The sequence below is a fragment of the Colius striatus genome, chromosome 2 (genome assembly GCF_028858725.1).
Source record: "Colius striatus isolate bColStr4 chromosome 2, bColStr4.1.hap1, whole genome shotgun sequence".
Taxonomy (NCBI): domain Eukaryota; kingdom Metazoa; phylum Chordata; class Aves; order Coliiformes; family Coliidae; genus Colius; species Colius striatus.
This window is the reverse complement of record NC_084760.1, coordinates 118,594,509-118,617,859: the sequence shown is the minus strand read 5'-3', so window position 1 is coordinate 118,617,859 and position 23,351 is coordinate 118,594,509. Positions and strand designations below refer to the sequence as shown.

At 40.0% G+C, this 23,351-nt stretch overlaps 1 protein-coding gene across 2 annotated transcripts; it reads left to right on the top strand.

The window, feature by feature from the left end:
• The first annotated feature begins 628 nt into the window (after nt 1–628).
• Nucleotides 629–16,030, top strand: PAPOLG (poly(A) polymerase gamma). 2 transcript variants are annotated; one of them, XM_061990507.1, is made up of 22 exons: nt 629–645; nt 3,138–3,296; nt 3,371–3,437; nt 4,046–4,118; nt 4,204–4,313; nt 5,051–5,104; nt 6,136–6,247; nt 6,560–6,649; nt 7,247–7,385; nt 7,538–7,610; nt 7,693–7,813; nt 8,130–8,214; nt 8,637–8,690; nt 9,974–10,093; nt 10,429–10,538; nt 11,927–12,048; nt 12,135–12,304; nt 13,225–13,331; nt 13,408–13,646; nt 14,542–14,610; nt 15,170–15,223; nt 15,924–16,030. In XM_061990507.1, exons 1-22 carry the CDS (start codon nt 629–631, stop codon nt 16,020–16,022), a joined length of 2,244 nt encoding a protein of 747 aa, XP_061846491.1. In that variant the 3' UTR covers nt 16,023–16,030. The 2 variants fall into 2 exon arrangements, with proteins under 2 accessions (XP_061846491.1, XP_061846492.1); XM_061990508.1 differs by lacking the exon at nt 14,542–14,610 and adding an exon at nt 14,139–14,141.
• Nucleotides 16,031–23,351: the final 7,321 nt, after the last annotated feature.

Sequence of the window (23,351 nt, the reverse complement as noted above, 5' to 3'; positions counted from 1 at the left end):
CGCCTCGCTCCCGCCAGGGCACCGGCCCGCCGACGAGTTTCCCCTCAGCTTCCAAGCGGGACGACGGGTGGCAGTAATGTCGAGAGGCACCTTGGCGACGCGCTGAAGGGTAAGAACCCCGGCCGGGAGCGGGAATCAGCCCTCCCCTTCCCTCACAGCTTCCCGTCAGGAGTGACACACGCTTCTCCCCCCGCCGCCCGCTCAGCCACCGCAGCGTCCCCGCCTCACCTGTCCACCTCCTCCCTCCTGCGAGGAGAAAGAGCGGCAGCATCTCCCGGTTTGCGCCACGGGGAACATTCGCCTGGGTACGGTAGCATCTCAGCCCGTTTCGCGACCGGTCACGTCGCCCGTCTGTGAAGCGGGCGCGGGCGCGTCGGTCCCCGTGAGGCGAGGGGCGTGAGGGGCGGGTAGAGCCGCCTCAGGCGCAGTCAACCAACGGCCGCCAGGGGGCGCCGGGTGGTGATTGGGGGGGGGTCAGGCGGCCGCGCGCGTGGTCTCCCCGGGCGGCCCCACCCCATTGGCCGTGTGCCGCGGTGGCCGTCGGGAAGGAGGCGGTGTCGGGGCGGCGGGTTGAAGGCGCGCGAGCGGCCGAGGCGGCGGCTGCAGTTGGGGTGGCGCAGCGCGCGCGATGAAGGAGACGTGCGGGTGAGGCCGCGGCCCCTCCCTTCCGCGCGCCGCCCTCAGGCGCTTTTCCCGCCGCTCCGCCGTGAGGCGATCCGGGGCGGGGCGAGGGGCTCCGGGCCCCGGGGGGGGGGGCTTGGGGGGAGACACCCCTCGCCCTTTCCTCAGGGGAAAAGTACTGGAAATAAAGGATTGGGCTTTGCTGCCTGAGGGCCGAGAGGGCGGGCAAGGCCCACAGGCTCTCTGGGGTTTTCCATGGTTATCGGAACCCCTGGTTTTGGGTAACGATCTCTGCGCCCGTTTCTGTATTTTGGGGTCTCCATAAGGTGGTAATGGCCTGGCTGGCTGTGGGCAAACGGTGGAGTCTTAGCACCGGCCTTGGGCTGCGAGTCCAGCGGACAAAGAAGGAGAAACGTGGAGTTCTGTGAATATGCTGGTGCCAGAAGCAAGGTGCTTGGGCGGGAAAGGAGGTGGTGGCAGGTGTTTTTTAGCGTGAGTTTGTGCAACGGCGGTGAAAGGTGTTATTTTAGTGAATGTCATGGCGTTGGTGGATTCCTTTGGAGTTTTGGCTTGGTTTGGGGGGTTTGGGTTGGATTTTTTTTTTAGAGTTTTGGTTATTCAGGAGCTGGTTTTCAGTCAGCTCCCCTCACGAGTGGTGAGGGTAGAAGGCGGGCTGGTGAATTTTCGTCTGGCTGAAGGGAAGCTGATCTCATGAGTTGGAGAAATTCCTTCCCAGTGAACATTTATACACTGCGCTGAGGGCTGAAGGCAATTCCTTGAACTATAATAAAGTGAACTTGTCCATTGTCTCTGAGAGTACACAGGAGAAACGGCTTGCAGCTTTGTGAAGCTATAAATGAGTGACAGAACCTGGAATAAATTACTTTAAGTAAAATTCTTGTATAAATTAGTATCTGTTCAAACAGAAGTATGTTGGACCTATCCACTCTGTGGACAAATCATAGCAAGGTTTAGCAAATATTACATGGGAAATGGCACCAGACTTCTTATTTAAGTAGAAGGCTGGTAGATGAGTAGGTAGCATTCCTTGTGTGCTACTTCGTTTCCTAAGATCACTTTTCTGTGTATGTCTGATAGTCTCTACACCTGAGACACCAAAGTAAGATTTTATTTTTAATTTGGTCTTTAATTCCAAAAGGAACAAATTCTATTTGGCATAAGTTGCTCTTTCAGTAAGGCTTTCCAAGTGCTATTTTCCTTAGCTTTTCAGTTGTGAGATCAAATTTCTAGTAAATGCAAGTTACTGAAAAATATCTATTCTTGACTAAAATAATCTGATATTAATAATATTTGATATACTTAATTAACATTGCTTTTTATGTCAGTCTCTGGTTAGAGTTTCTGTAGGAAGAAAGGCAGATGGAGGTCTTCTGTACACTGGAAAGATTTTGAGTGCTAGCAAAGTGTAAAACCCATTCTTATTTTGTGCAAACTGCTTGTAATGCAAGATATACAGTGGAAGTAATACATAAAATACATAGGAAGCTGCCACTATAGGTGTTTTAGTTTAGGTGTAATGTGTGGCAATTGAACACAGGCTTTCCTTCTATATTTATTGTAAAAGTGATATCCTAAGAAGGGAAAAATGTTGATGTTTAATATTTTTCCGTATCAAGTACAAGTTGACAATGCCTAAAAACAAAGCAAGGCAAATCAGGTCAAGGCTTAGTTACACTGTTCATACTGCAGATTCTTGTTGGTAGGACTACAGTCCTAATACCCCCCTCAGCTTTTTGGAGAACACAGAAGCAAGTTTAAAAAATGAGCTCATAGGAGAGGGGGCAAAAAAGCCAAACCCACACAGGATGATATCTGTAGTTGCTGAAAGACAAAAATCTTCCTTGAATGAAAAAGTAAAGGCAACAATGAGAGTCTTGTTGAAAACAACAAGTGCTGAGACTGTGTTTGTAGCCTTTCCTAATGCCATTCCACCCAAGATGAGTCAAACACCTTCAGTAGCTATAAGCATCTCTTGATTAACCCAGCTAATATTTGATGTTGTCCATATGTGAAGAGGAAAAAGAGCCATTTTGAATAATGACCCAATTAGTCCCTTCAGCCTTGGGATCTGGATGTGGGGTCTGACAAGCATGATGATTTGCAGATACCTTCTAATATGTCACCCTCTTTTGCTACTACTGTTTCTGTAGATATTCATGATCCCTTAAATACAGTTCTTGCTTCCTGTCCCGCTCTTTTCTCTCTTACGTTTTCAACTGGTAATGCCAAGTAGAGTTTTTTCTTTTACCTCCTTGTAAACAAGGATTTTATGGTGTAAACTAAAAAAAAAAGCTTATAATGCCTGTATTTTAATGTTATCCTGCCATGCCCGTGTTGCTTCTGGTGGCAGATATCTTTAAACACACCGTGTTTCTTGGTTTTAGACAAAACAGCTAAATATGTGCAGCTAAGCTTCTGAACTCTAGAAATTTAACTCCATTTTAAGGTTGTGGGGTTTCTTTGTGAAGTCTTCAGTATTTTATTTTCTCCCCTAGTACTTCCAGGCTTCAGAATGAGCCTCAGAGACATTATGGAATTACGACACCGATTAGCCTGGCAACACCTAAGGCTATAGACTTCGCTCATACAGAGAAGTTGATTAAAACAATGAAGGTGTTTGATGTATTTGAGGAAGAAGACGATCTGAATCATAGGTATAACAAGACCATAAAATTTGTTAACTTCTTCGGGTCTTTTAGGGCAAACTTAACATGAGGGTTTTTTACAGGCGGGCTGTTCTTGACAGACTGAATAAGTTGGTGAAAGAATGGATTTTCGAACTTGGTGAGAGCAAGGTAGGGCCTTTCTATGTGCTCTTATCAAAACAGCTGAAACCTTCTTATCTCTCTTAAAGCTTGTACTGCTAGGATTTTGCAAAAGTTAGACTTTTAACTTTCTTAAGTATCCATTGAAATAAGGTGTAAAAGCTACTTCAGAGCAAGATCTTGAAGTCTTTGAGGCTCTGAATTAGCTTGTGAAGTGGCTCTGTCTGCTGACTTGCTTTGCCTTTAACTGCCACAACCTATTGGGTGAGAGATAGATGGTCAATCAGCACTAATCTTGCCTCAGACAGTCTACAGGATACAATGCAGTTTGCAAATGTGATGCTAAATTTGCCTTCTGGGCTCTTAGGTTGTGTTATTTTATTTGCATCTCCTGCGCAGAAGACTAATATTAGGTCTTAATTCATGTATGTTAATGAAAGGACTGCAACATTACTCTTGAGTTGCAAGCACTCAATTCAGAAAAACAGTATCTGTCTCGTAGACTAACATCTCGGTAGGGAAGTGAGAAGACATTGCTTATGGAGGCTGTTGTAATCTTTCTGAGTAACTTGTATGCTAGTTAAACTTGCACATCTGTCAGTGTATATCTTCTGAAAGACTTCCTTTTCTGCCTACAGAATGTGACAACAGAAAATGTTAGTGGGAAGATATTTACCTTTGGCTCTTACAGGCTGGGAGTACACACCAAAGGTAGAAAACTTTCCTTGTCCAATCATAACTGTAAAGTTTGGAAGTGATTTCCAATAATAACAGAAGAAATGGAATCTCTTTGCAGGTGCTGACATAGATGCTCTTTGTGTGGCGCCCAGTCATGTAGAGCGATCAGATTTTTTTAAGTCCTTCTTTCAAAAACTAAAACATCTGGCAGAAGTAAAAAATCTAAGAGTGAGTAAGCTCTCTTCTCGATAGATTGTGCAGCTGCTACTATGAGAATATTCGTGTTAAAGACTCATCTTGGTAGTGAATGGCTTCCAAGCCAAAATTAAAGAAGTGTTTGTTTCTGACTCCCTTCTAAAAAAAATGGTTTATGCTGCTTGAAAATACTGAACTCAAGCATTTGCTTTCTTTCCCCAATGACTGTACATCCCATCAGAATGTTTGTGATACACTTCTTCCCTCGACTTGAGGCAGCTGTAGCAAAAAGCAAGGTTGTCTCTGGGAGCTTTGCTTTTATTGTAGATGTATTAAGGAGCTTGAAAAGAAGGTAATTGTGTGCATAAAGAGGAAGGGGTAACCTGAAAAAAACCCAAACATGAACTCCTGAGAAATGTTTCTCTTAACCTAACTTTCCTCTACAGACATTTTGAAGGACTTCATATGAATAGCTAAAGAGCTTTTCTTTGAGGTGACTTGCCTGAAAACAAGATTCCCAGTGGGCTGCAGCACAGTGTGCTCATAACAATACATGATCAGCCTCTGAATCTCTTCCTACAAAACTTTTAAAGTTGGTACCATATTATTGCTATACTGTTTGCAGCTTATTAACAATTTGTTGTTGTTCAGAAGCAAATTGGTCTTTATACTCAGTAGTTTAGCAGTGGAAATTCTTGGTTTTATTGTAGTTCAAGAAAGATATTAAAGTAGCAAAATATTCTCTTACACAATTACCCTCTTTTTTACAGGCAGTTGAAGATGCCTATGTGCCTGTTGTCAAATTTGTGTTTGATGGCATTGAGGTAAGCATTTCACTTAAATGAAGTGAATACTTTTTATTTTCTTGTTTTGGAATGGGATAACTTTGCCAGGGACCCATGACTGCTGTCTTTGATCACAAGCTATCCCATGAGAAGACATTGCAGCAGAATGGGAGCTTCTAGAAAAATAAGGCCTTAGGAAGCCTGGCAGGCGTGAGAACATCAAGGACATCTTATTCCAAACCTGACCTGAGTAGCCTGCCGAGTAGCATTTATCTCAAGGATCGTGCAGAGTCATTGTCTTAGTGTGTCTGGTAACTCTTCTTAGTTCTGACAAGCTGGCTTTCTACAGAGGGATGTGCATAGTGTAGTTCACCATATAAATCATGTGAGCAAACAAAATGTTTTGTTGCCAATCAAAAAAAGAAGTGGTTGAGACACTCTGGAAAATGAAAAGCATTCATTTCAGTCTTGCCTAGGTTTGGCAGCTGCAGAAATCCTAATATCTAGAGTCTTTATGCAGTGAATAAAGGCCTGCATGCTGTAGTACCTAAACAAGTTGCTGCTTGGTATTGTTATCATGAAGACACTTATTCAGTGGCCTTTTTGTGGCCTTTGTCTGGTACAGACATTCACAGAATAATTTTCATACCTCAGGCAGTACTATATCCAAACACTTCAGTATCAGAAGTGCGTACTGCATAAAAAAGCTGCTTTGCTGAAGTAGAGTTGATGTAATTGAACTTAAGTCTTAATTTGATGACTAATTTTAAGTTTACTTTAATGGAAATTCTAAGTTTAGAGGAATCTTTTAAACTTAAAACTGCTTCCTTTCCCTCACTTCTAAAGAAAGGGATGATGCCATAAAGATTTTGTAAATAAGATATGGAACTTCTAGCCATTTTCTTCAGCTTTCTGGCAAATCACTTGGCAGATGTATCTGTAGCCACATCATTCTCAATACATATGTTAGCCCTTCTTTTTAGACTGGACTAACTGTCCCCAGCTAATGTGCATTTTATAAGCAAATGCAGCCTTCTAACTCATGGTTGGCACTTTTATTTTCTCTTAAGATTGATCTTGTGTTTGCGAGGTTATCTATGCAAACTCTCTCAGACAACTTGGATCTTGGAGATGACTCACATCTCAGAAGCTTGGATATAAGATGTATCCGGAGCTTAAATGGTGAGCACGTTTACACATCTTTTTTAAAAAAAATGTTACTAAAGTCAGTAGAGAAAGTACATGACACAGCTGAAGTTTCTGTAGAAGGTGCAGAAACTCATGTCCTGTATACTTGAGATCTGAGGAGATAGTGAATGGGCTTAAGATGTTTCCAGGAGTTGTGTGTTTAGATAGGACTGTATTTCATGTTTTTTTGATCAGGGTATGTACATTGTTCCAGTTTGCTGTAAGGTATTGATGCTGTATAGCTGACTATAACACTGACTTGTACCTCTTGCTAGGAACTCCTGTACTTCAACTTTTCTCTTACAGGCTGCAGAGTCACTGATGAAATATTACATCTAGTGCCAAACAAAGAGAACTTCCGGCTCACGCTCCGTGCAATTAAACTGTGGGCAAAACGTGAGCAATGTGGTTGTTAATGATCTTTCAACTTTTCAAAGGCTCCTCATACTGAAAAAATAAGCCCATTAGAAGTACTTCAGCTTTGGATAGCTGTTGAAATGACTAAACAGTTTTTTTAGTTTAGATTCATGGCTTGTCCTTGTGTGGTTTTCTATGGGAGTCGAGTGGGAATAAGATGGAAGTGTCTACAAGACCAGGTGCTGCATTGCTTCTTAGGAACCTGTCTATTAATACCAAGCAAAGTATAATAGTTTGATACATAAAGAATAAGAAAATATTCTTTGCATATGTGGCTCGAGCAGAGACTAGAACAAAGGCCTTTTTTCTTAAGGGAAGTTGGAGTAAAGCAGTAGCTGTACTGATGTACCAGTGTGTTAGGAAGTGTTTGAGATTATACTATTTCTCATCACTGTATGGACCAACAATTTTGGCCTCATTGCAGTGCAAAAAAGAACTGGCTTTGTATCTGAAGTGCACTAAGTATTCTGTAGATGGTGAAGTTGATGCTGTAAATTTGAATGAATGTAGTTGGCTATTGAAAGACTTAGATGTGTTTCGAAAGACTACAGGCTAACTACAGTGTATCTGTTCTAGGACGTGGCATTTACTCCAACATGTTGGGATTTCTTGGTGGGGTTTCCTGGGCGATTCTGGTAGCAAGAACCTGTCAGCTCTATCCAAATGCTATGGCTTCTACTCTTGTTAACAAGTTCTTCTTGGTTTTTTCGAAATGGTAAGAGCTATTATTTGACTAATTTGCATAAAGAAGTAATGCTTTTAGAGGTAGTTCTTGAAATAAGATTTACACCACGAATTTTCAACCTTACCCAGAATTACCTGTTGATACTTTTAATGGAGAGTTAGTTATTGGCTTTTCTTCTCTAGGGAATGGCCAAATCCTGTCTTACTGAAGCAACCTGAAGAGAGTGATCTTAACTTACCGGTTTGGGACCCTAGAGTATGTAGACATTGAATTTGGAAACCCTTAAAGCTTCTTGTGACCTAAACTGATCCTAAGAAAAATTGTTTTCATGTCGTAGGTGAACCCATTAGACCGATATCATGTAATGCCTATCATTACCCCAGCCTATCCACAGCAGAACTCAACGTACAACGTATCTACATCAACACGAGCGGTAATAGTAGAGGAGCTCAAACATGGTAAAGTTCTTTCCATGCTTACTGACTGATAAGAAGTAAAATTCTTGCTCTATGAAACTACAGTAGCAGAACCAGTTATCTTCCATGAGGGATTCTTGCCCTTCTAGGCAGAATAGGTCTCTGGGGAGTAAGCATGTTGCAGACAACAAGGAACCAATTTTACAATGAACTGTTGCAGCAGACCTGCTTTGTGCCATGGGAATTCCTGCTTCTTGATATGTCAATTAATCTTCCAAACCTTTCTCTTATAAAGTTCAGATCGTGTTCTGCTAGTCTTAAACAAACTGGTAATAAGGTTTTCAACTTTTAATTGTAGGACTTACAGTTACAAATGACATTCTTCAAGGAAAGTCAGACTGGTCAAAGCTCTTTGAACCACTCAACTTCTTTCAGAAGTACAAGTACGTATGACCTCTATTGCATGAGCTTGAAATGATTTATTGGTTAGCATTGTGAGTTTAAACTCACTAAGCATAAAGAAAATATTATGTTAATATATTAATTTAGTATTAATTATGTTAATATTTGTTTTCCAGAAACAGGATAATTACATGAATTTGGATAAATAAGTATAGGGAAGATTGTAGATGTAAAAAACCCAAAATTGTAGGTGTTATGCTACTGCTAATGTATTAAAAAAATCAACTCTGATAGCATGTAGTAGAACATAATTCTAAATAAACGCTCTAATCCGTTTTTCTTGAATTAATACTGTGCTGAGTACCAGATGTAATCTGTCTTGATTGGAAGTCAAGAGAGCTTTGGTTTCCCTTGTAGAAACATGAAGTCCTGAGCTAATATATTCCTTTTCCCATTCTTCTAGACATTATATTGTGCTGACTGCTAGTGCTGCTACAGAAGAGCATCACTTAGAGTGGTAAGTCCTGCTTTAAATATGGATTCAATACATAATTGAAAGTCAATCCAGTGTAGTACTTTTTTTGTTAACTGCATTAAGTAACAAAGTATTGAACTGTGCCAGTAAGCATGGAATAGAGTACCAAGTGGACAGTTCCTCAGCAAAATTATAAGCTTTCTTGAAGGAAAGTTAACATAATGCTTGCCATTTAAGAAGCTGACCTGAAGATCTGGGTCATGATGAGAAGGAACAAAGGAGGTTAATGTGTGTATGACTGAATGTCAGATACTCTGTGTAGTCTGAAGATGCAGGGAGTGAGGAGATGGCTTATGCAGCACTGCTTCAGTTAGGAAGATATTCCTTGTTGCAGTGACTGAAGCAAATGGGCATTTCTTGGTGTAATCTTATGTGTAATGAACACTGGAGAAAGATCTTTTGCCAACTTAAAGAGCAGTGATCTCTTAACCCCCTTGGGGTACACACACTTAGACATTTTGAAGACCATTGTTCTGGAGCCTTAGAGGAATTGGTTTCAATAACTGTTTTTAACCAGATGTAATACTTAATTTAGGACTAGATTGCACTCAATGCTAAGTTGCTCTGGTTGTGTAGTCAGCCTGTTCCAGAGCCTGCTTTTTCCCCAGTGAAGTGAAACAAGAGTGTTTCAGTCTGAGTGAAACCTGACAGCAGGCACAGTGCATCTGAATGGTGATAAGTGCAGTGTAAAAGAGTAAAGCCACAGTATTTTGATACAAATGTAAAGTCTTTGATCGTGATTAATTTCTTGGCTAAATTTGAGGAAACTGCATTGACTAGGTCATGGGTTTATTAAAGGACCTATATTTTAAAATTTGTAAGAGGGTAAACTCTTTTTACTGATCAATCTACAAGAAGAATTGCATCTTTACTCAGATGTAGTTGAGCAGTTGTGCCTGAACCTTTTCCAGACTGCTGCTCTTGATATTTGGGATCAAAAGTTTTACTGTGCTTCGAAACAAAGCCAGAGGTGCAAGGATCTGCGTCTATTGATATTTTATTAATCTGTTATAGGTTGAAGTATTGTATCTGAACTGTTAGGATTAGAAGGTAAACTTCCTTACCTTCATCTTGGCAAAATCTAAAGCTCAAATGTCATTGGAAACATCTCACACTACAGTGTCTGTGATAAAAGATTTTTATATCTGCTCAGCTGAATGAAACTTACTACTTAATTACTGGTTAACATTTTTGTATGAGTATTGTGTATCTCCCATGCTGCATACAGCTTAAAAAAATCAATAAATATCTATTGTTCTTATTAGGATTGGACTTGTTGAATCGAAAATCCGTGTGCTGGTGGGAAACTTGGAGAGGAATGAATTTATAACTATTGCACATGTAAAGCCACAGTCTTTCCCTGGCAACCAAGAACTGTGTAAACAGTGAGTTTCATTGCTTTTGTGAAATGCAGTTTGGCCTATGTATTGTAGCTAGTTTATATTAATTCAGCTCATCTGAGAGATGCTCAGTTACCTACCTACTTACCCTTTTGTAGGTATGAGCTTTGCCAGGCAAAGGAGCTTGCAAGATCTCTTTAAAGAAGGGAGAACTTGAGAGAAATGCTCTGAGAAGTGAAGTATAGCCTGGATCTAATCTTTAGCTGCTGCATACAACTAAACTGTTTTGCATAATGCCTTCTTGAGAGTAGATACTAGCATCCAAATAACTGGCATTTGTGCATAATACAGATTTATGAATCTATCTTTTCTTTTTTTAGGAGTGGGTATGTGTCAAAGTGGTTCCTTGGAATCGTATTTAGGAAAGTGGAAAATGCAGAAAGCATTAACATTGATTTAACATATGTTATACAGTCATTCACAGATGCAGGTACACCTGTATTTTGCTCTAGTCTTGTGGGCTTTCACGTGGGATTTTTGTGGTGGAATTTGCTTCATAAAGTGAATTGTGCTTCCTTTTGGTATTACCTGTTGGATACTTCTATAGAGAGCAGTATCTAGAAAATCAACTTAAGTAACACACTGTTTTGACACTTTGGAAGTCTGTCTTGAAACTGACGTGTGTGTCAGTCATATACCATGTACCATAAGAAATAATATTTCTGCAAATCATAGGTAAGCACACTCACAGTGGTAGAAATAAGTAACATTGTACATGGTGATAGATAATGCTAGAATAAATGGGTTTAAGGTGAGAAGTTGTTCTAAGGTATAGGTCTTCTTCCATAATCTGTTAACTCTGAAGAAATTTTTTTTATTATGTGCCTTGACTTAGAGAATATTTTTAGAGAGCAAAGATTAACTTCAAACTGATGGGCTCAAGAATATAAGGCTCATTGTTGGGAAAGCTTTTAAGTGAATTTCATCTCACATATATACATACAGCATTGAATTTGCTTTGAATCAGCTGTTAATATGGGTGTGAGTATTCATATTTGTGGTTTTATTTCACTTCCAGGTCTCCCGTAGAAAGACTTGTAAACCTTTTTGTTGCATGTCCTTACTTTGATTGCCCTTCTGTATGGATATAAGCTGGCTTTCCAGTTGTGCTCATGATAGGTCTGTTAGATAAGCTTATGTAAATGTGACTTAATTCCAACATAATTGCTGTGCTAGAATAGCATTTTTAAGTTGCATGAAGGGCTGTTTGTAGGCAGTTAGAATAACTACAACTTAAACAGGTTTTTCTTAAGTCATTTGTCCTTAAAATCCAGTCTTTGGACAGATAGAACTTTTGAATAGTTCAGATGTGAAAATTATTGGATGTTACAGAACTGTTATCAAAAAAACATTGTGTCCACCTTAAATATCAGCCAGCAGTTACTCTGAATCTTGAGTGAAGTGTGTGGTCTAATCAGCTGTGTACCATTGGGTTGATTCAGAAAGTCCTCTAGATCTGCTTGCAACCAGAAAACTACTGGTTAAGGAGTGTTTTCTCCTGGTTAAAATCAGCTCAGATGTGAGCTGCATGATTAGGAAACCACATCTGTAACTGAGCACATAAATGAATATTTCAACTTAAATAGCTGTTGTGTATGTGGTCTGTACTGGATGTGAAATGATAGTTTTAGATCATGTTCATCTTGAGACACTGGGATATTTGAGTAACATTTCATATTGAGTTAGACTGGAAGCTTCTTGCTGCTCTTTTGGGCTCGGCAGACTTAAAGGCTTGCTGTTTCTAAAGAAACCCTTTAACTTGAACAAATACCTAATACAAAGTTCCTCACTGAGCTACAACTCTAAATGTCATATTAGTTTACAGACAGGCTAACAATCTCAATGTGCTAAAGGAAGGTATGAAGATTGAGGCAGCTCATGTGAAGAGAAAGCATCTCCACTATTTTTTGCCTGCAGAAACCTTACAGAAAAGAAAGAAGGTATAATAAAAATTTGGCTTTTCTGCCAATATTTTTTTTTTTCTTGAGTAATTACTTGAAGACTTCATTTTTAACTATTGTTTCAGCAAAGCATGCCAGATAATAGCCAAAATGCTAGTGGGCTTCAGTGCAAAAGGATTTCTTCAGGTGGACACTGTTTGGACAGTTCCAGAGACACAGACTCCAGAACACCATATAATTCCTCTTCATTAAATAAGATATCTAAACTGGATACCTCTACAGCAGAAATAGAAAGGTTAGCACCATGGCATTAGAAGCTGCTTTTAACTGACAGTGTAAATGAGATCTAGGATTTTTGGTTGGAATCTATGTGGTTCATAAGCATGTGGAGGACTCTGATGGCTTCAGGAACAAAGCTGGCATCTCCTTTAGGCACATGAGGGGAGATTTATCAAGGATTTCTTTAGCCAAAAAATCAATTTAATGTACATGAACACATAGGAATGAAGAACAACTTGATACCAGAGAAACTATTTGGTCTTGAATAGAAGTACTCTTAGGTTAGTGTGTGACTTGAAGCAAAGTCTCTTATGTAGATAACTCTGGCTTTTTTTCAAACAAGTATGATTGATGCCAAGCAGTATTGAGTACTAATGAAGTGCCAATATTGATGGCAGAAACATGAGGCTACTACTGACTTAGTGGAACAGTATGACAACTCAGTCAGTAAATGTCTATCAGTTGCTGGGAAGTCTGTCTGTCCATAGCTGCTTCAGCACAGGAGAAATATGTAGTCTTGAGAGTAAAAGCCCAATCCTACCAAACACGTAATGTTTGCTGTATTCAGACAGTTTGGTGTACTGTAGGAGTAGCATAAAAAAATAAATGGGAAAATAATTAAAATTGGATTAATGTGTGGGCAGAGCAGACCAGATCCATTAATTAAAAGCAGCATGGAATGCTGGATTATCCTAAGCTGGAAAATGGTTCCAGTACATAGAGACTTGCTAAAGAAAATGCTTAAGTTCAGATTAAGAATCTAAAGTTCAAAAAAATGAAGGTCTCATGCTAGATTGTCTGTGAGTTTGTATTGTTTAGTGGAGCTGTGACAATGAGCTGAGAAGGTAGATGTTTGCCTTATAAAATTTCTGGAAATGAAATGTATAGTCTTTTGCAAACTTAACATTTCCTAACTCTAGCATCTGGCTCTTACAGAAGTGGTGTATATCAGAGATCTAGTGGTGCTAACAGCAGAGAGAAGATACCACATGTAGCTGTGCCATTGATGTCTAAGGGACTCTCCATTCCTGTTGCTGATTCAAGTGTGTATTGAAGCAGTGGGTGGAAGGCAGTCTTTAATGTCCTTGCTGAACTCTGAAAGCTTGCTGTCTTCTGCAGAAATGGAGGCTACAGTTGCAATCAAAAGGTTGGGACCTCCAAGTTGTTGCGCCATTGCAGGATGTAACACAGTGTCTCAACTCCGAGCACGTGTTGTCCAAAGACAGCATGAATTAAGCGGGACTGCAGTTGTGGATCCTAAGAATGCTGCACCTAAACGACCTTATTCACCAACTTCTAAAGGATGTCACTCACCTACATCACAAGAATGCCCCAAAAAAACAATGACTGGAGAAAAGGTAAGGAAAAGGGGCTAGGCCAGGGAGGATTTGAAGTAATTATTGGTGTAGAATGAATGAAATAACTGCAAAGAAATGCATATACGCACACATACATATACACATATATGTACATTCTCAATGGATTCAGGAATCTAAATTTAAGCAGAACAATTTTTTTACTAGAAGGTAGATATGAGAAATTGTCTTGAGTAAAATGTGTAGCTATTAAACAGATTTTTTTTTTTCCCAAAATCTGGCACTGGTGACTGTTTCTGATCTGATGACTATCTCCTACTGTACTCCTCTATTACTGCATTGACCAGTTTGAGTGAACTGGCTTGTTCAGAAGTAGTTCTTAAAAGAAATCAGAAAGAAATAATCTCAAAAGGAAGAGTAGAGGAATCTTATAAATGTAAAAGCATGAGCCAGTCTTGTTCTGGCAGATGGTTTATTTTTTTGAATGCTTATTGATAGTTTTGCTGCTTTAGAAACTGACAGCCTGCTCAACAGGTTGTTCACTACTGAATTAAGTGTGGAGTTGTATGTGAGATCTTTCTATGGAAGCCTTAGAGTAATGTTTGATTTATTTTGTTGCTCTGTATACAAGTGTTCTTGTAGCTTGACCTCTGGTTTGAGACAAAGGTAACAAACAACTAGAGGAAAGAAACTTGTTACGTTTGTAAGGAATCAACTTGTAAAACTGTTATCTAGTATTGAATGCTTCAAGCACACATTTCAAGGTTTCAGTAGTAAGACTTCAAGATGCTTGAGAAGCCTGTGTGGTAATGGTAGTCTGTCTAAATGTTGTTTAATCAATGGCTATAGACAGACTTAATGTGTTGGCTGAAAGCAAATATGAAGTCAATTTTAGTACAGGAATCATTTTGAATGTGTGTGTCTTCTGTTCTTCTAGTTAACTGGCCACGATTCAGTGTTCAAAGATGATGACAATCCAGAAGATGTTGGGAGATCTACAGAAAATGTAATTTTGAAGTGGGTTTACTCAGTGGACTCTGAAAAACTGAATAGATTCTTCTAGCACCTAGATTTTCTCACAAAAATACTGTATGCCTTTGTGGTGTGAAGCATGCATTTCTGTTTAAGTCATTTCCATCTTCATTTCCCAAATGTTACACCCAAATGACCAATCCTTTGAATGTTCCTACTAGATGATTTGGTAGGATGCAGCTTCTTGTCATGCTTGAAATCAAATCTTTTCTTTTTTCCCAACAACTTGTAAACTGAAGCTAGTATGAAGACTAAAGTCTCACAAATGGAGGATAAGATGTATGTTTACTGTAGCTTGCTACTGAAACCAACTTCTGAGGGCACACCCTCAATTTAATATATGGTCTTGCTGGTATAGTGAAGGTTCAAGTACCTGAAATGTGTGGTGTAAGGACTTTATAAAAAAAAAAAGTGTGGTTGAGGTTGTTAATACACATTTGTATTTAGTTTTCAAGTGTTCTAGCTGCCAGACCTTGCTGTTTCTTACTATGAGTTTGCCTGTACTGCCTAATGGAGTCCTTGTGCCTTTTTAGGGTGTTGGAGGAAAATCCATGCGGATTCCCATTATCAACACAACAAGACAACAGGTATTACTTGTTATGCCTTTGTGTTCATGCAAATGCTAGTTTTGCATTACACATTTTATGTGCAAAGACGTATTAATGCTTGTAAACTTGGTGGTTCTAAGTAGTTAGTAAGCTTTTGCATGTCATGCGTCTACCAAATTAGTAGTTGAACAGTGACCTTCGAGGTTGAATCACAAAAGTGAAGCCAAAGTTTCCAAGTTATTGCCCTCAGAAAAACTTTGTATTCAAACACTTATAGAATTTGTTTCCTCATTTGCTTTTTCTTCTTTGGCAAAAAGAACTGTACTGTTTACTATAAGGTGATCTGAGCTCTTACTTTAAGTCCTTGTTTACTGATTTCTGTGACAAGACTTGGAAGCCTTGAAGTGGATAAGTGGCTTCAGCCCTTCTGTGCCATGTAAAATGTTTTTAAATTGGGGGTAATGAAACTGGTAGTAATCTGAACAGTAGAGGCACTCTGTTTTCCTGATAACTGATGGATCTGAGAAGAATGGTAACTTCCCCTATTATGCTGTTGAGCAACCTGTAAGTTATTTCACCCTCAGAAAAAATCTCTCTCTATAAATATTTGATTTTGGACCATACAGTTCTGGTACATGAAGAATGTTGTTTATATTTAGCTGGGAATGGATTTATCTGTTGCCACTTGTGAATTAATTGGTAACTTTTTTTTCCTGTGTCATCTTTTTGTGTGTTTTAGAGGCTTTCCAGTAAAGAACTACCAGATTCTTCATCTCCTGTTCCAACAAATAGTATTCGTATTATTAAAAGATCCATCAAACTTACCCTTAATGGGTAACCAGAATCTCTTCAGGTAAAGCTTGTAACTGCTTGCTTGGTGGTGTGTGTTGGAGTTAGTAACAAAGTATGGAAGGCTACTGTTGTCATAGTGCAATTGGTTAGTTAAAATCATGGTCTTGTTTTAGAGTGTTGTCAGATGCTTGCTTCCTTTTGAGCTGTGCTTTGCATGTTCTTGTAGCAGTTATCCTTATTAGTTTGTTTTTAAAATCTTAATTGTCTCAGTCTGAATCAGCTTTTGAAAAAGCCACAAAATTCCAATCTGTCTTGTGACTTAGATTCAGAATGTATAGACACAGTGTTAACTAGTCACTGCAACCACGTTCTGGTTTCAAGTGTGTACCAATGTGCTTGTACGCATTTGTACTTTCCTAGTTCATGTGCATATATTGTTCTTATCTTAAATTATTGTCCTATTTGGCACATACACTCATGTGCACCTATTGTAGTGGTGCTCAGTTCCCTCAGCTTGTAGCTTTCCACTGTCTGGCACAGCCATGCACTACACAAATATTGCCTCCCATGGAGGCCCATCAGTGTTGAAGAAAATGCAGCAGAGGATGCAGGTATGGAGATGATAAACGTGCCCTATGCTGTGTTACCTGATTTTTTTGTCTGAAGACTGCTCCAGCATGGACTTGAGAGGTTTTGTTACTGTTGTCACGGGGTAGTGAAGCTAAACTCAGAACACACATCCGCAGATGTACTTAAACAATGCAACAGCTTCCTTGAATGTTGCAACACTACTACCCACCTGCAAGCTGCAGTCTCAAAGGCAACTGGCATGCAGAAAGTGGTTTCGGAGAAACCCTGAAAGCTGTTCTAAATGGTTGCATGAAAACGTGTAGTAGTCTTAAATCTGGTGCTGTAAACTGATATAACACTGCTTACCCAGTTAAATGCATTAGGGTTTTTTGAGGGGTGAAGAGAAATTCTGATGATAAGAAGTAATTTATGCTATCTATTGTAATTTCTTTCTAGTTTGGTGTTTTTGTAAATGAAGTTGTATGTTTCTTCCAGAGTATTTTTGTATGTGCTGTAAAATATGATCTTCTGAAGAGAAATGGAAAATCTTCAGTCTCTTTTTTTTTTAACATAGATGGGATCTGCTTAAACCCAAACAACTGAACCGAATGTCAAGTGATGGGGAGGCAGTGCCAGCAAAACTATGTTCTGCAAACTGATAGTGTCCTGCTAGAGTAACTTTGAGAGCACTAGCACCACTGCTTTCCTGCTTCTAGTATTTCCAGGTTTTGAATTAATATCCTCTGAGTACTGCAGTTTGCAAACTGTGGTGTCAACTCAAGTTGTAGCTTGCTGTGTGGACAAAAGATACCACTAAATTCTTTTAAAAGGTAATTGCTTGGCTTAAACAGCAATTCTGCGCTCATTGTCTTAAACATCTGCTAGAAACCCTTGTGACAGGACTGAAGGATTGCAAAAAGTATAAGAGGAGACCTGTTCTGTAATGTCTTCCTTCTCTAGCATTCCCCCTACTAATAGTATTCCAAATTTGTGGAGACAGCATGATGACATTTATTACAATATGCTTATTTTTTTACCCTATTACCTCTGATTTCCAGCTTGCCTCAAGCACAAAATTGCTCTTAGAAATGGACCTTAGTGGGTTCGAGAGGTCTTACTGCTCCCTCTCCCTTCCAGAAATCCCAGAACTGAAACTGTGAGGCTTAGGTTTAATCTTAGGTTACAATGAAGAAACAGAACCTGTGTTATTTAAGCAGCTTTTAGAAGAACTACACTTAGAATTTATAAAATAGTCTAGCTCAGTTTTGTGACCTGTGTTAAAACCATAATACTAAAACAATGTCAAGTCTGTGTACTAGTTACAGCACGTAAGCAATTTCAGCAACAGTGTAAAGTGAAATCTATCATGAACTTGAAGGAATTAAAATTGAAGGATGTGTTAAGGTAGAACAGCAAAGCAGATATGAAAAAGTAAGTATTTTGTAAGAGTCTACAACCCTACAATATTAACATGCTTTGAAACAATTTCTTCCCCTTGAGTATACCAAGAGTATTATGGACAGTTTTGCTGTTGACCTCCATGTCAGCATATGCATTTATTCAGCTAGTCTCAAACTAACCTAGCTACATCTTTAATAAACATTTTTTTTCCTTAGGCTGGCTTTGCAGTTATCTTCTAATAGCTCTTACTTGTCTTTTTTTCCCCCTTCACTCTTAGGGTTTTAAGAAGAATGTTTAGGAAGAATTTAGATTCCTAGTTTCTCGGATTTGATCCAGCATAGGTGAAATTACATGCTTTATTTTAATATATCCCCTGACTCGACGCTTGGCCCAGTGCAGAGTGACATCAGTGTTCTGGAGTTTCCCTGGATCTTGCAGAGGTTTGATAGTACCCCAGGACTATGCAAATTAGATTTCATCTGCTTTAAATAAAGTTCAAATTGCAAGAATTGAACTTATATGTTTTCCTTTGTTCATGGAGCAAGTCCTCTGTTAAAGTGATGAAGTTACTCATGCGTAAAAGCTCGGCAAGAGAGGCTCTTGAGTGTCAGACTTCCTGCGAACTTTGTTGTTTTCTATCTGCTTTCATTTCTGTTGCTGTATGCATGGCTTGGGGGTCCAGATAGAAGGATCCATGGTCTGTCTCCTTAAAGAGGAGCAGCTCTTCATTGAAATTGTGTATGGCTAGTAACTCTGAGCAAGAAATTCCATTGCAGGAATTAAGGTCTTCTGTGGATTTGTTAGGTATAAGCAAAGAAATGATGTGAAGTCATCTACGCTTCTGCTGTTGCAATGCGTGTCCCTGTGGAAACTGAGAGTGAAAGTAATACAATGTTTTGCCTTAATGAGTCTAAAGTGAAGGGGGAGAGAAATGTGTCTTGAAATTGTTAGTCTGGACTTTGGGAAGGAGGAGGCTTATTAATACCGTCTCTCTGTAATGCTTAGTGACATAAGCTGTTTAGCCTAAAAACCCAAGCAAAAACTCCTAGCTGTGTTTTTGTGATTACCTCATCACGCTTCTTACAAAGAGTCTGGTTCTGTGTATGATTCCAGGAAATGAAAAGCTGTGGTTGTAGTGTGCCCTGTATGTGTGTGCAACCAAGGGGCTGATAACCCTGCTGGGCTGGAGGCACTCCCTGCTCCCTCCCCACAGGAAATCAAAGCTTTGTCAGGGTCACCTCGCTCTGAGCAGTAACCAGCTCCTGTGTACAGGAGTGCCCCAGTGGGCTGCTGCTTTGTCCCTCTGCCCCCAGCAGAGTGGCCGTGGGGGCTGTGTGCCCTTTCCTTGGTGGGGAGAGCCAGTGGGTTGAAGGGAGCTGTGGCCCAGACTTCTCACGCCGGGGCGGGTTTCCTGCCGTAAGGCCTGTGGTAGAGGCGGGCTGGGGGCAGAGAGCTGCGTGTGCTGTGACGGTGCTGGTGTGGGACTGCACCGCTGCAGTGCTCTGAGGGCAGGCACATGGGAAACATGGCAGCAGCCCCACGCTGCCTGGAGGGGCCTGGGGGAGGCAGCTGCAGTCCCCTGTTACCTAGACAACTCTCCTGAGGTTACTCAAATTCTGGGCCAGGCTGGGCTAAGCAGAGTACAGTGGGATGCTTTCTAGCCTAGGGAGAGCTGAAAAAGAAGGGAATAGTAGGATGTTAAGTGCTTCTTGTTGCTTCCTCACCTGATGGTCAGCATGGACTCCCCTTCCTTGTGGTTGAAGGTTTCTTCAGCCATCATCTGCCCCTGGGATGCCAAGCTTGGAGCATGGCACATGGGGGCTTTGGGCTCCCGACTGCTGGACCTTTGGTATTTTTCTGGGGGATCTTAGTGAAACAGTAGCCTAGGGACTGATTTTCTTTTTCTATTGTTCTAGAAGGTACAGTTTCTCAGCTGTTTGACATTCAAGAAATTGATAGAAATCGAGAAAATTAAACTGAGACTGCTTGTCCTTGGGCAGTTCCTCTTTGCTGGGAATGCCCTCTCTGAATCATCCTGCTCTCTTCACCCAATTTTGATTCTTCTTCACACCTCATCTGTTCATTTCATCTGACCTCAGACTCTCGCCTGTCTTCCTTTTTCTCTAACTTATATTTTCATTTCTTGCACAAATCCACCTTTGATTCCTCTGTGTTTCAGCCAAGTGGGACTTTGGGCTGATGGAGTTCTGCAACCAGAGGAGAAATAACCTATCCTATTGTAGTATATTGCAGCCTGGCAATCAGCCACCTCCTGTGGGGACCATCCAGCTCCCTCTGTGCAGTATGTGCAATGGAGAGAAAGCTGAACCTTTTGGCTACTATGCAAGTCTGGCAAATGTGTAAGTTCCATCTTCTCAAAGGTTCAACACTTGCCTAGATCTGTGTATGATTTTTTTCAGAGGAAGAGCAAAAAGTCCAATAGTGACAGCAGCACAGCCTCTGTGCTAAATGTCATGTCCCTGTTTCTGAAATGTGAAGAAGTTAAGCGTTTCTTAATACAAGTTTTAAGAATTCTTTGAATATAATTAAAGCAACATCTGTTCCTCATGATCATTCTTAGAAATGACTGAGTCATTTTTGTTCTGTTTTTCCTAACAATCAGCTGGAGGCACAGTAGATGTGATCACACTCCAAAGTTTTTGGCAAACTTGGAGTAACTGAAAATGTGGTGTTAAAATAGGAAGTGTTGACTAGCTATAACCAACAAAGTGCGTTGATGGTAATATGACAAAATACAAACCCTAGAACCTGCTCACTGTAGCATTAACTAAAGATAGAAAATGCTAGCATTTATTTTGCCACTGCAGTTGCAATTCCCCTTTTTTTTGTGTGTGGTCACTTGGCAAGAACAGAAAGTGATCCTAAACATTCTGAGTACATGCACACAAAGAAAAGTTGAGATTCTGTGAATTACTCAATGTGTAGATACTTGGCTGTATGCCTTCAGCTCTGCTTTAGTGTGTTTGAGTTTTATGTTGGATTCCTTTTTCATCTCTCACTTCTCTGATACCAAATTTACATTGGATTATGTACAGCATTTTCCACTACTTGAGCAGAAAGGCAGATGCCTGTCACTGAGCAATATAACAGAGATTTAATAATTAAGCTAATAGAAGTAATGACTGGTTTAGATATTTTTCTGCTCTCACATTGGGAAACTGAAAGCTGGTCCTGCTTCTGAATTACACACATGAAACCAGAATTCTTTTCTTTGCTATGTAAGGTAACAGCTGTTGGCAGAGTCTGTGAAGCAACTCGGTGTAGCTTTTGGTCATCTATCAAACTATGAAGAGTAGGAACATCATAGACACAGTATTTTTGACACAATGTTTTCTGTGTAGTGCTTGTTTGCAGTAAATTACTTGAGAAAATCAAATGAGAAAAAAGTACATCTCTGGGAGTCATATTTTGAGGCAAATGATGGTGTTGCAAACAGTGAAGTTCTAGCAATGAGAAGGCAAGGGAATCCCCTGTTTCTGTTCCTCTGTTCAGACACTGAACAAATCACTGGGTTACGCCAAATGGTGAGTTGCATAAGTACAGAGATGCTTACTTTTCTGTTACTCAGGGTGAATGTTGGGCCGGTGCCTGTGAAATTATAAGTCTGTACACTGAATTATGTTTCTCTTACAGAAATAAGTCATCAGTGTGTTAATTTTCTCTCCCCTATTCTTACATGTTGTGACTTCAAGTGGGGAAAATTCAGTCAAGGTCACATCTCCATTTTCTCCAGACTCTACTTATTTAAGGATGTTTTCAGGTCACCTTTCAGTAATGAGTAAGCTGAGTTCCATTAGCTAGAAGCCCAACTAAGGGAGCTCAACTTGAGGTTCGTATGTTCAGACTCAAACCTTGTGTGTGTTCAACCTTAAAGGTCATCCCTGATTTCTGTGGCTGTGATGTCAGTGGGGAAACCCTGCTGCACTTTTGTTTGTCCTGGTGTGAAGGTCTAAACTTGTCAAATAGTAGCAAAGCAACTATTTAGGAAAGTTTAAGGCTTCAGTATAGAAAATAACACATGTTCTAAGTGACTCCTAAGCAAGACTGCTTTGTTTCATCAGCTTCTGCTTGGACCTGTTTTCAGTTGGTATTCCTTTAGGTTAAATTGGTGTGGATTTCAGCTACTTGTGAAAGACAGCATTTGTTGAGAACCATGAGGTGATCTTATACTTGTCAAGTAGTGGATGCCACTAACATCAATGTTTCAGAGGACTGCTTCTATGAAATAATTGGACAGTGGATGAACCAGGCTGCCCACCAAAAGTTCCTTATGTGTATGAAGTTTTTAGTACTATTGTGTGGGTTTTTTTCAAGGCCTTCCCTGACAGTGTCAATGGTCTTTCAGCATTTAACTCTTGACAACGCTTCTGAGAAGTTTTTAAAACTATCTGCCCCAACAGATAAGGAATCTAAGACACAGAGATAAACAGTTCATGAAGGTTCAGACTGAAATCTTGTGGTTAATACCTGAAGTTGAAGCCACATTCCCTAAATGTGTGAAATTTGTGGTGTTTGACCTTTTTTAGAGTCCTGATGTCAGGGTCACGTCCACGTTTGCAATGGGGATTCCTAGTACAGAGCAGTCACTGCATTCAGTAAAGACTGTTGTAACTATCTCTAACTGAAACCAACTACTGATTTTAAGCCCCTATAAATGTGATAGCCTCCTCTTGTTGCTTTTTTTCTAAGCTGCATATGAAACCACTTTTCCTTTCAGACTTGATTACCTTCTTAAGAAGAAAAAAGTAGTCACAAATTTGTTTCTTGCTTGGTTTTGGTTCTCTACAAACAAATTTCACTATGAATTTTAGCATAACGTGCAGTGTGCTGGGACTGTCACATCCAAGTTAACACCTTACTAAGTGCTGATGGGTAAGTTCCAATTTCTTACCTTTGGGGAGGAGGGTGGATGAGGGTTGATCAAGGGGAATCCCAATAATTCTTGATCTGAGAATTGTCCAAAAAAGTGACATATCTTCCAAGGAGTTTCTGTTGTTCTCTAGAGAAAATTAACGGACCTAAGTATGTATGTCCTTTGAAAGAGAACAACCTACAACAAAAAAGCCCATCTTAAACAAAGAAAAAGGGAAAAAATACTGGAGTTCTGTGCAAATTGTAGTTAGTTTTTTATGTAGCCTTCATCAAGATTCTTGATTAGCCCCTTTGCTAGAGATGCCTTTTTCTGCTGCTGAATGGTTACTGCAGCATCTAGCCAGAGTTTTTGTGTGAAAGATGAATGTAGCTCTTAAATGATAGATTAAATGTTTGCAGAAATATCATGTCGACTCTTAAGAAAATCCTGTGATAGCATTTCAGCCTGGGAGGCTTCATGCTTAAGGTCATGCCTTAAAGCCACAAAGGTCTTGGGTATCAGAAAATAATG